Source organism: Enhydra lutris, unplaced genomic scaffold (assembly GCF_002288905.1).
Source record: "Enhydra lutris kenyoni isolate GAN:26980312 unplaced genomic scaffold, ASM228890v2 scaffoldscaffold26, whole genome shotgun sequence".
NCBI classification, from domain to species: Eukaryota; Metazoa; Chordata; class Mammalia; order Carnivora; family Mustelidae; genus Enhydra; species Enhydra lutris.
In genome coordinates, this window is record NW_019154110.1 from 27,619,991 (window position 1) to 27,632,713 (window position 12,723).

The window sequence follows — 12,723 nt, forward strand, 5'->3', positions numbered from 1 at the left end:
CCCGGGTCCTGGGATCAAGCCCTGCAATGGGCTCCCTGCTCAGTGGGAAGCCTGCTTCTCCCTCTTCCACTCCCCTGCCTGTGTTCCCTCTCTTACTGTGTCTCTCTCTGTCAAATAAATAAATAAAATATTTTTTTTAAAAATGCTGAGATAGAGTGCTTTTCTGAGACTATTCCCTCTGCAGTACTAAAACATTCATGTTATCAAATGCCATAAGATATGACAAGGCTCTTATCCCATTCGTAAGTAACCCCAATATTGTCTTGACCACGAAATACAGGAAGTAAAATTGTGTACTTTCTTTCTTAAAGAAAAAAGAGGACTTACAGGCACCAAAGAACAAACTACTACCAGCTTAGAAGAGAAAGAACAAAGAAATCTCCACGAAGCAACGAAAGGCGGATCGTCTCCAGCAGAAAGAGAACTCTGCAGGCTCCACTTTGGTCCCAAGAATAACCATACCCCTCTCTTTGGTACAGTAGTGTTTTCACAGATATTTTTCGCTATAGGGAGAATTGGTTTTGAAGGTTTAGCTTATTCATTAAATTCAGGATTGAGAGTTCTCAGCCAGCTGCTGTGTATGTGTGTGTGAGTGGGAAATGAAAGGCAGCACGAGTTCGGTTCAGATGCTTACAATCTACTCTGAGGAGATGAGGCACCACATACAACAGTTAGACCATTGATTCTAAAGAATGATACAAGCAGGGCGCCTGGGTGGCTCAGTGGGTTAAGCCTCTGCCTTCGGCTCAGGTCATGATCTCAGGGTCCTGGGATCAAGCCCCGCATTGGGCTCTCTGCTCAGTGGGGAGCCTGCTTCCCCCCCCCCCCCACCTACTTGTGATCTCTGTCAAATAAATAAATAAAATCTTTAAAAAAAATAAAAAAGGATGATACAAGCAAATGTCAGAATGTGGGGTGCACGCTACTGAATGCAGAGGACACAACACACACACACGTACACACCCACACAAACTTTTCACCTGAGTGGTTAAAATATCACTCTGAGAGGACAACCTCGAACAGTCTTCAGAGAAGCTTGTTTCACTCTGGTACCCGGATGCCACTTCACCTTAAATGATGATAAAAATAGTTTCACATGTAAAAACAGCACATACCACAACTTGCCGTACCCGTCTTCCTACTGGCAGGACAAACTTCACTTTTGTGTTATGCAGAATGATTACGCTCCTTGTTTTGGGACACCCAGATTTCCTCTTGGAAATCATAACAATAGCAAACCAGAAACAAGTCAGCCAACAATTAGATCTCATTCAAACAGAGAAGATGTGCCAGCTGGGTAAAGCACTTTTAAGGAAAGGCACCTTAGAGGAACATATGTAAAGTTTAAGAAGCAGTGACTTTAGTTGCACTTGGGAACTTGTAAAATGTGCTCCCCTACAAGGCACCAACAGTTAGCTCATTTCTAGAATACCGACGGGGGCAAACACAAAAACCTGGTTCCAGTACCTAAGTCCGAATCCACACTCTGTTCTTCTTCGTGATTATCTTCTTCCAGACCAAGTTCCCTTTCATCATCATCTGAAACCAATTCCTTGTCACTCAGAGCGTCCAGGTTTTCAGACTGATGCCTCACTTGTTCGGAAGGAGGATCAAACATCAAGAAAGGATCCTGGGTATTTGTATTAACGGTCAAGTCTTCCAAAGCACTGCACTGTGAAGAGAATAAGCTACCAGAACACCTCGTTTCCTCACTCAGGTGATGTTCCTGGGATGCCTTTGCTGATGGTACCCGGTTACTGAGGTCACTTAAACTACTCTTCTGTGAGTCTAGGTTCTCCTCTGTTTTCTTAGACGGACCCTCTGCGTCAACAGCATTGTGACTGGTAGACTGAGAAGGTGTGTTGGCTACTTTGCCAAACAGTAAGTGTTGGAAGCAGGGAAGCTCTTCCTCCTCACTAGACGTGTTCTCTTCTGAGGACTCTAATTTCCTGGCCCCTCTTTGCTGACCCTGAACCAAACGTGTATCGTCTAAAGGGCTAGGGCTCCTTCTGAATTCTTCTTTCTGGACATTTTTGCTAAAGACAGCAGATCTTTCCTTAACGTCACTTTCAGCAAAGCTGATTTTCCCCTTTATTTTGTCACCATTTAAAAGGTCATCGGGTGTCTCTGAACAAACCTGAGAAGCATGACTACTTCCCATAGGTTGTTCGGGGTTATCCGAAATTAGACATGGGGAGAAATCTGCATTAACAGACAGAACTATACCTTCATTTTCTCCTTGCCTTTTCATTTCTGGACCTTTACAATTCCTTACAGGAAGGCTTTGGTTACAGACTTCAGGTTGCATAAGACCTAACCTGAGCATAGCATTTAATTGAGGTCCCCGGTTTCTACCTAGTTCTGCCTGCATGTTTTCTCCACTGGAAATTACTTCATTAGTACTAGAGCCTACTTCGTTCGTACTGGAACCTACTTCATTAACACTGCTTGAGCCGACTTCTCTCAACGAGCTTTCTCTAATGTTATTTTGGCTAATTGTGCTCACTGTACTCTGAATGACGCTTTCATTTCCCACTGCTCTTTCTGGTGACATTGAATGCTGCTCAAACCTTTCTTCTGATGGGTCTTTGTTACATAGAGTTTTAATACCTGATCTGATGAGAGGAAGTGGTGGTATATGATAAGGGTTTTGGGAAAATCCACGGTTATTTGCAATAAGGAGTTCAGTTTCCTTGCCTCTGAACTGAGATGACTGACAAAGGCTAGAGCCTTCTTTGAGGCTACATTTGGCATAATCATCTGGCTTCTGAGCTTTCTGACTAACTGCAGAAAAGCCCGCCATTGCAGGAACTGCCTGCGCATGCTTGATTTCAGACTCTTGCCTTCCCTGATTCTCTTCTTTTTGTCCACATTCAGGAGTGACTTTTGGACTTTGTTTCCTTAAGGCCCTGGAGTGGGCACAGACCACTGCACAGTTGCTTTCTGGATCTCTTGGATTTGAAAACAGAGCAAATGACTGACGGTTTGAAACCTTGAATGTGTTGCGTAAATACTGTGTATCGAGCTCACTCTCTTCCATTTCTATGCTTGTCTCCTGAGTGTGGTTATCTTCGCATGTCAGTGGATCTGCAAAGCCCTCTGGGTCGTTTCTAGTATCTTTAGAACAACTGTGGATAGTTTCCTTGGGGTGTTCAATTACTGTGCACAGACTCGCACGTTGATTTGCTGTGGTTTTTGCCTTCCTTACGGTGTCAGCTTCCAGTAATGAGATACTGTCCTGAGTGCCACAATCAGTATCAGGTACCAAGGAAACACTGGTATTCTCTACAGATCTTTCAATTTGCAAGCCTCTTCCTCCACTCAGTAGCAGCTCTTTGGGATCTCTGGTACTACCAGACACTTGAGTCGTTCTTCGGCTCTCTTCTATGTCTTCTCTTCGGAGGCTAGGGTGGACAGACTCTTGAGGTTTATTAGAACTTGAACAGTTAGCGAAACACCCAGGTACGTTTGTTAAACTCAGCTCTGGAAAAGCATGACTGGCAAATCTCTTATGTATCTGTTCGCCTGGCTTCCTGCCCTTCTTGGGTCCAGCTGCAGGTTCTTCCTCTTCCAGGAGCTGAAGCGTTTTGCTGCGTCTGACTGGCATTTGGTCCGCAGGTTGTTTCTTCATCTCCCCACTGCTAGAACAGCTATCGATCTGCAGTTCGTTGCGATCAGGTGGGCTTGGATTTTGACTGACTACGAATTCAAGCGCACAGCCGTGCCTGGTGGAGGACTTCCTCCGCAGCCTGTTCTTCTTAAGGGCTTTTGAACCGGAGCTATTTAATTCCAGTTCCATCTTGCTTATACTGCTGCTTATCGGTTCAGCTCTGCTTCGGAAAGCAGAATCTTTTTCCAGGGATTCTGTTGGGTTAGCATTTTTCTCGGTCTGAACATAATCACCTTTTATTTCATCCTCCGGACTATTATTTCTAATCTTCGTCACGTGACCACTTCGCTCGAGTTGGTCAGTTCCCTCAACTAGCTTTTCGGGAGTCTTTGGAACGACGGCCAGATCTACTTTCTTGATAAAATCCTCAGGACGAAGGCCTGCTGTAGTTCTCCTTTTACGCTTTGCTTTACTCGTGAGGGGATGAGCTTGCGCTGTCTGAGGTTCTACAGCACACGCTCCTATAAGCAGATCTTCGCTCGTGTGGCTCACGTTAAGGAGGCTTGCCTTCCTCCGGTAGGTTTTCCCAAATATTTTATCTTCGATGTTACTCTCTACTGACTTGGTGTGGACTCTTTCCCGTTCACGTATCAGAGCATCCTGAGGCTCGCTGGCCATTAAGTCTATTTTCTCAGAGGAACCAGAGCATATGTGCACTTCATTTGGAACTTCTACTGCACCAGCTACTTCGGTCTTCGATTCAGATCCCCCGTCATGTGAGTCATCATCGGAAGTTAACATTTCATCGCTTCTGGAAAACCACTCATTCACTTTCTGTATGCTACTATTCAGTGTTATCCAAGGAACATCTTGGGAATCTCTAGGACTGTCAGAGCGTAGAGGTTTCTGCTTCTTCGGTTCTCTTCTCCCACGCAGGGGATCGGCTTTCAGAAGTACCTTTCTCTCTGTGCTGGGAGTCTGCCTATCATTACATGTTTCCTTACTTTCGGCCCATCTGCTCTGTTGGCTCCTTGCTAAGGAAGGCTGTTTGCTTTTATTACAGAATTCAGCCTTTTCTACATTCATTCTGTCTTTAGTGAGTAATAAACTGCTGTTCTCATGCTGTAATGAGCTGGCATGAGTATTTGTGCCACATGGCTCCACATGCAAGTTTGAAACAGAAATACCCTGATACTTTTCTGGATGCTTCTCAGTTGCATGCTTCTCAGTGGTGGTCAAATCTTTATTATCGGATTGATGGCGTTCACTATTTGTTATGTCCTCAGAAATTTCAAAAGCAGCTGAAAGCATACAAAAACAACAAGGTGCTTAAAAACTGAACTATCATGAAGAAACATGTACACTTAATACAACTTGGGGGTGGAAATAAAATACATGGCTATTTTTAGAGAACCTGACCTCATCAACCACCAAGTATACAAAAGATGTAGCTCATGCACTTTCACAGAATTCCTATTTATCTAGATTCTCATTATTTCCACCCCAAATACTTAATTTCAGAATTCTCCCTGTTGATAAACTACACCTCCTATTTCCCTAACCTCTGACAGTGGACTAAAAGCAGACTGGGAATGAGCTATACAGCACTCCATTCTATCTTCAGACTCATATTCCCTATATTTAAATACTAGTGTATAGGGGCGCCTGGGTGGCTCAGTGGGTTAAGCCGCTGCCTTCGGCTCAGGTCATGATCTCAGAGTCCTGGGATTGAGCCCCGCATTGGGCTCTCTGCTCAGCAGGGAGCCTGCTTCCTCCTCTCTCTCTGCCTGTCTCTCTGCCTGCTTGTGATCTCTCTCTGTCAAATAAATAAATAAAATCTTTTAAAAAAAAATTAAAAAAAAAAAATAAATAGGGGCGCCTGGGTGGCTCAGTGGGTTAAAGCCTCTGCCTTCGGCTCAGGTCATGATCTCGGCGTTCTGGGATCGAGCCCCGCATCGGGCTCTCTGCTCAGCAGAGAGCCTGCTTCCCCCTCCCTCTCTCTCTCTGTCTGCCTCTCTGTCTACTTGTAATCTCTGTCAAATGAATAAATAAAAAATATTAAATAAATAAATAAATAAATAAATACTAGTGTATAAAAGATAAAACACAAACACATCAATTAAATGTAAAAGGTAACAACCAGTTACACAGGGTACTATTATAATCACATCAGCCTCGTGCCATTGAAACAGATCAGCCTGTATCATGACATTTGAGAAAAACATTTTAACTCTGCAAAGAGATGCTGTGAATTATAAATGTCCCAAATGTGCTTCAGAATAATCTGATTACGGTATAGAATCTACCCATTCTCTCTTCAGTGCCTGTTAAGTTGGGAAGACTTGTCATTACCCCTTTTTGCAGAATTCAAACTGGCTTCAGCCCTGGATCCTTGAGGGGTGATTTGTAACAACTCGTCATCTCCCACACTACAGAGAAAAGACAGAAACTTCAATGAGAAAACACTAGTTTTACGCTCACAGAGTTGTCAAATAAGCAAGATCAAGTATTTCAGCTCCTCTAGGTATGACTGCAGTAAGTTGATCAATTTGATTCACTTTCTGAAATTTGCACTCTGCTTTAGTAACTTCCAGCCAAAATCAAACGGTCAAAGACTGAGGAGAAACAATCATAAAAATCAGCGGAGTCACACAGATACATTGCTTTATGGATGAGCAAAAGAGAATTAAAATTTAAATGGTAGACAAACAATAGCCCAAAGATAGTAAAGGAAAAAACTCAACATAATTTAAAAGTGTATCTTAGGGGAGCCTGGGTGGCTCAGTGGGTTAAAGCCTCTGCCTTCAGCTCAGGTCATGATCCCAGGGTCCTGGGATCGAGCCCTGCATCGGACTCTCTGTTCAGCAGGGAGCCTGCTCCCCCCACCCTCCGCCTGCCTCTCTGCCTACTTGTGATCTGTCTGTCAAATGAATAAATAAAATCTTTAAAAAATAAATAAATAAAAGTGTATCTTAATGAGAAAGCAAGAGCAAAGACACTTAAAAGGAGCACTGGGATAGAGCGGACATTACAACAGAATGCAACACAGCCTCTGTGCTTCCCTTCCAGCTAAAAAACATTTCCTCCCAATGAGAGATGAGGAAAAAGTCATTTGCAAACAAGATCTGACTGGCAATGGTACCAGCATAGTTCAGACAAGCCATCACAGATTTTAGGGTCAAGCAATCATTCCTAAGGAAAGCAATTTGACAGGTAACCCAGTTGGGGGATGGGTGGATAACAGATCATTGTATAATTCATGTAGACAAAGCTTGAGAGATAGATGGAATTAAGGAACAGAAAAATAATTGAAAATGAAGTCCTTTAATATTTTCATGAGCCAAAATACTACTGTGCACGAGGAACTAAGTTAGACACAACCATCTGCTGGAAGCAAGTCTGAGCAGAACTCTGTTTATACTCTTCTGGACTCCACTAAGACATGTTGTCTCACCTATAAAAAGTAAACGACCTCTAAGGTCTATTCCAATGCCATGATTCTAACCTAAATACCAATCCTTAATATTTATTAACTAAATACAAAAATGCCAACTTCACAGACAAAGGCTCTCTTTAACTCACCTGCAGTAACTTGCCTTATTAACTGTATCTTCAGAAGAATCAGATCCTAAAAAAATTCCCCAGATAACAAATCAGTAAAAGGATTTTTACTGAAAGGATTTTTACTGTAAGGGTTAAAGTCATGAAATGTACTTGTTGCACAACAGATATTCATTCAAGAAATATTACCGCACACTATGTATAAAATCTGCAGACACGATGAAACATGGCAGGTAACACAGAGACGTGGTTACAAGCACGGGCTCTGATGCCAGAATTCCCAAGTTTGAATTACAGCTCTGCCACTTGCTATCTTTGCTATCTTTGTTATCTCGACAAAATGTCTTAACCACCGGGTGCCTCTATTTGCTCATGGGCAAAATAAGTACAATAATATTAACAACCTCAGGGGGTTGCCGTGCATCTTACATGAGTTACGCAAGTAAGTCCCAACAGGGTCTGGACGTCGGTGAGTTCTCCTAAATACTATTTTTATGACAACACCTGTTGTCTCGGGACTTAATGATCTTCAAGCAGGGAAAAAACATATAGGTAATTTCAAGAGAATCTGGTAAGTGCTATGGTAGACATATGGTGGTGCTTGGGAGCCCAAAGAAGGTCACTCTTCCCAATTATAAATGCATTCTAACAGGTAAGACAATTAGAGAGACCTGTTTGAACTGAGCTCAGGTCTTCTTAAAAGTCTTCCTTTAAAAAAAAAAAAAGTCTTCCTAGTCTAGTACAATGTATCCCGGATCCCTTCAAATGCTGTGGCCATCCCATCATGTTATTTCTTATCCCTACTCTCCATCCTCCCAAAGCATGTTTACACGTTATAATCAAGACACACTTCCTTTTGCTCTCTTTATAAAATAAGGGTCTTGTTTTACAAAGCGGTGAGTGCTACGTCGTTTACACTATTTGTAACACACCATAAGGCTAGGAAAATAAAATTACTTTATTTCCACTTCCCAAATTTCCCTGACATTGTATAAATTATGAGGCTTTTGGTATAACTGTAAGACCACAATCTAGCAACTATCATTCTAAACTTACAAAATCTGTGTCTCTTACCCAATTCAATGTAGACAGACTTATTCTGAGGCTGTATCTGCTGCTTTGTCCTTAGAGATCTCACAATTCCAAGGTCAGAGAGTTGGACACTAAGACTGGTTTCCTGCTAAGCAGTACAGTAAAGAATGATCAATCAATTGTTGAAACCAGCTCTGTGTTTCTTTTCTTGAAGAGAAACTCCAGGCCATGGACAAACCAGACTATTATAACTAACTAAAATCTGACAACTGGAAAAAACACTTGGCAAACTACAATTCAAAATATATGAATTATGTGTGGTTTAAATATTTTTTCCTCTCTGTGTTGTTTTAAACGTTTCTAAACTGAATATGTATTATCTATGTAATTTTTTGAAGAAAAGTGTATTTTGAAGCTAATATTTTGTATTATAGTATAGAAAGGGAATGAGAATCATTTAGCTTACATTTCTAATCACATTTGATAACAGGGTTATGAATAAAAACCCAGCAATCCTATGAACATTCAGTACAGGAAAAAATATTTAAAAATCCAATATCACTTTGATGAAGCTTTCCTTCTTTTTGAGTCCTTCAACATCTACTGAAAAATGAATACTGGTACGATGAGAACTATTATTTTTAAGATCTGCATTATCCATTCATATGCAAGTAATAACATAGCAAATCACTGCATTTTCTTTGACAATTACACCTTTTAAGTTGAAGCAATTTTCAAATGGTAAAGACCGACTTTATTTCCCAGGCAACTTTTCAAAGAAAATAAATTAGAAGATACTTCCTCATGCCTGAAGAATTGCTGTGAGGTGATTATTTTAAAAACTAGCAAGCTCAAATCTTAAAGTTATCAGTGACCTCAAGGCTATTTTAGACAAACATCAGAATGGATAAAAGCACTAAAGCAGGGGATGGACCCAGAAGGTCTCTCTTGCCCACACTAGGTACGTGGACCATCTCTTGGCTCTTCTAACTCTTGACCAAGCACTTAATTTACTATCTGACCTTGTTTACTGCCTTTTTCTTAAGCAGTTTTTATTTTTTTTAAAGGTTTTATTTATTGGGGTGCCTGGGTGGCTCAGTGGGTTAAAGCCTCTGCCTTCAGCTCAGGTCATGATCCCAGAGTCCTGGGATCGAGCCCCGCATTGGGCTCCCTGCTCAGCGGGGAGCCTGCTTCCCTTCCTCTCTCTCTGCCTACTTGTGATTTCTGTCAAATAAAGAAATAAAAATCTTTAAAATTAAAAAAAAAAAAAGATTTTATTTATTTATTAGCAATCAAGCAGGAGGGAAAGGGAGAGAGAATCTCAAGCAGACTCTGCATTGAGCACAGAGTCCAATGTGGGGCTTGATCCCATGACCCCAGATCATGACCTGAGCTGAAACCAGTATTCGGACACTTAACCGACTGAGCCACCCAAGTGGCTCTGACTTTTTATGTTTACTGCTTTTTTATGTAAGTCCATGTTAACTATTTACAAACCCATGTTTACTGCCTTTTTATATAAATCCATGAGCATCTAGCACCTTCACTAATTCAAAATGCTCAGTCAAGAGATGTTACCAGAATAAATGAAAATGGCTTTACCAAGGTGGGGTTTTCAGGTTCACTCTGTCGAAGTCTTTTGGCACGGTTTCGATAGCCCATACTTTGGATAATAGAAACTTCCTCCTTTAGGTGCTCAGGAGAGTTATTTTCTTTTTTTGAAAAATTATAGCTGTTTGCAACTATGAATTACAAAGGAAAATGTTATTGTTATAGTTTAAAACAATACAGTAACTGTATCAAAGAACCAAAAGAAATCCTGTATATGAGCTCTCTGGTTTGTCAAGACAATGCATTAAAGCTTACCTATCATTTTTTTAATCTACTTTGGAAAGTCTACTCCTAGGAAACACACAGACTGTCAAAATTATTTCTAATCTTTTTCTTCCTACTTCAGTACTAACATATTTGTGTATTAATATACTTCATTAAATCCAAGGTACCAATGATGCAAGACACACAATTATTTTCTGGGCCACTTAGAGAGAAAACATACTAAATTAACAATGGCACACCACAGGTGGTAAATTGCTCCCAACTTTGGAGATGCTAAACTGTGAAAAATGTGTATCTCAGAACTTAGAAAATGAGGTGTGAGATCAGTGGGAATGATTTTAAAAATAAATCACAGATAAAGACTTAAAATTAACCTAGACCAAAAGGTGTTATTGCCTCTTCACAGAGTAACTGTGAAAACTTCCTGAGTTTTAATGGACAGCCACTTGAGTGCTGGCCCCTGGGGCTATGCAACACTTACACTGCAATCCTGTGTCAAGCTCAAAAGCATGGATGATTTTCAACAGCTCTTCAACTAGTTGACTAAATCTTGTACTTTCTTGCAGGCTTCTGAAATTAAATTGTTTGAGAAACACACTCAGCAAAGGATTACCAACTTTTTAAGGACACTAGAATAAGGAAAGATATGTAAACAAAAAGCCAGATGTAGCAACAGTAAAAATACATTCAAGAAAAGAGCTATTAGTGACCTTACACTAACATCAAAACAAACTGTGTGGCAGGACTGGTTGTTCTCATAAAATTTTTTTTTTTTGCCATTCAAGCCTACCCAAAGCCTGTAACTATCTAAAATATTGTACTCTGAATCGATAGTAGATATAAATTCACTGCATAGAGAACCTACCATTCTTAACAACTGAACCTCATCTACCCAACCTCCTAATTTGAGCTTTCAGGGATTTCTGTGAAATGATGACTATGTTACTTCAATGTAACGTAATGGCCCATTATACACTTTCAAGTTGGGAAGGGGTTAGGGATAGTGTAAGTCTCTAAGGAATTTTGGAAGCAAGGTATCCAGGACCTTAAGGGGGCTAGCGATTGTAAGGAAAAGGTCCTTTATTACTGTCTAATAAAACCTTAGTCATGAGACTCTTCAGATGAATATCAGTGGGTCATATGCTTGGCAGATGATTGCCAACATGGATCCTGGAGGGTAGAGATAAAGGAATTTTTATATGTTAAAGTAGACTTAAAAACATCCTGGGGGATCAGGCTAAGATTGCCATTTGCCCTTAGCAAAGTGTCAACATGGAAGCAGTTGAGTCCCTAGAAGAACGTCACTCTGCCTGGTTCAGGAACTTGTCAATGGGCTGTATGTAGTAAGGAAGTTTAGTAATTTTTCTTCTGCCTTTGTTTCCCACATCATAGATGATAATGTCCAAAGAGAAATTTTGGTTTAGCAAAGTTGTAGGACAATATAATTCATTATTTCCTTTAAATATCTAAGTGAGTGCCATGTGGCAAACATTGAAAAACAGCACTGACGGAGATAGAAAAAGTCAGTGTCCTAAGAGAACTTATATCCTGGTGGGAGGGACCCAAAATGTATAAACACACTGTGTGTGTATAATTAAGTAGAAACAAGCGCAAGAAAGAAAAAGAAAAGCAGGACCTAGAGACAACGGGGCAGAATGGTACATTCCCACGTTAGGTAAGACTGCACGTTTTTATGCCATTCAGAAGCATTAGAAAGAGGCAATGAATTGCTAATACCTTTGTGAGACAGACCTACTACAAAACTTTCAAGAAAATGACTTCAGAAATAATTTACTCTGTCAGCCCAACACTCATTTATACATTTTTCTACTGATGAATAGTTTGACAGGAGCACCAGCTCTGTTATGAAGGAATTTCTACTTTTCCCTACTGTTGAGCCCAACCTCCCATCACTACCCAAATTAAGTACCTTTTGGTTATATCGTTCTTACACAAAGGACACTTGGAAGGTCCTTTCCTCTGGTTGAGAAGTTTCAGCATACAAAATCTATAAATTATAAATGAAAAGAACAATTCAAGTTACTTTTTTTTTGGTACAGAGTACTCAAAAGGCAAATAGCCATGAAAAGATAATCTCACAACTGCCCTTAAGAGCCATTTTAAAGGTAATGGCAGGTGAATTACAACCAGTGGCTTTAATTGTTTTTAGATGCTGGATAAGCAGAAAACCAAACTACATAAGCAATGATCTATGAAAACTGAACTTACATGCATATGGCTGACTGTTATGATCAAATAAAACTTATTAAAAAGCCAATATGGCATATTTAATGATAGATTCATAATTATTTCCCGCTGAATAATGAGATATAAATGATAAATAGTTTAAGTAAAATGATTATAATTAAAAACTCAGCACATCACTACAAAGCTACAGTAAATCAAGACAGTGTGGTTGTTGGCATAAGGACAGACACACATGGATGAAACAGAACGGAGAATACAGAAAAACCCATCTATCTGAGGTCAATTGATTTTCAACAATGGCACCAAGACAATTAAATAAAAAAAGAATAGTGTACCAACAAATATAGTGCCGGGACAACCAAATAGTCACATGCAAAACGAAGAAGCTAGAATCCTAACACACAATCCAAGAAGTTGACTCAAAATGGATCACAGAATTAAATGTGAGAACTAAAACTATAAACCATTTGACCTTG

At 40.3% G+C, this 12,723-nt stretch overlaps 1 protein-coding gene across 7 annotated transcripts in view; it reads right to left on the bottom strand.

Annotated features, from left to right (window-relative positions):
• Positions 1–12,723, bottom strand: part of LOC111151634 (BRCA1, DNA repair associated) — a 63,268-nt gene that overhangs the window by 32,597 nt on the left and 17,948 nt on the right. For 3 of the 7 annotated variants that reach the window (XM_022509751.1, XM_022509749.1, XM_022509752.1), the window contains exons 3-10: positions 11,970–12,047; positions 10,521–10,609; positions 9,806–9,945; positions 8,246–8,351; positions 7,193–7,238; positions 5,963–6,039; positions 1,468–4,911; positions 981–1,069 (exon numbers count right to left, since the gene is read on the bottom strand). In XM_022509751.1, coding sequence (XP_022365459.1) covers positions 981–1,069; positions 1,468–4,911; positions 5,963–6,039; positions 7,193–7,238; positions 8,246–8,351; positions 9,806–9,945; positions 10,521–10,609; positions 11,970–12,047 — 4,069 coding nt within the window. Of the gene's footprint in view, positions 1–980; positions 1,070–1,467; positions 4,912–5,962; positions 6,040–7,192; positions 7,239–8,245; positions 8,352–9,805; positions 9,946–10,520; positions 10,610–11,969; positions 12,048–12,723 lie in introns of those variants that run through there. The other 4 variants (XM_022509755.1, XM_022509754.1, XM_022509750.1 and 1 more) reach the window with 3 other exon arrangements.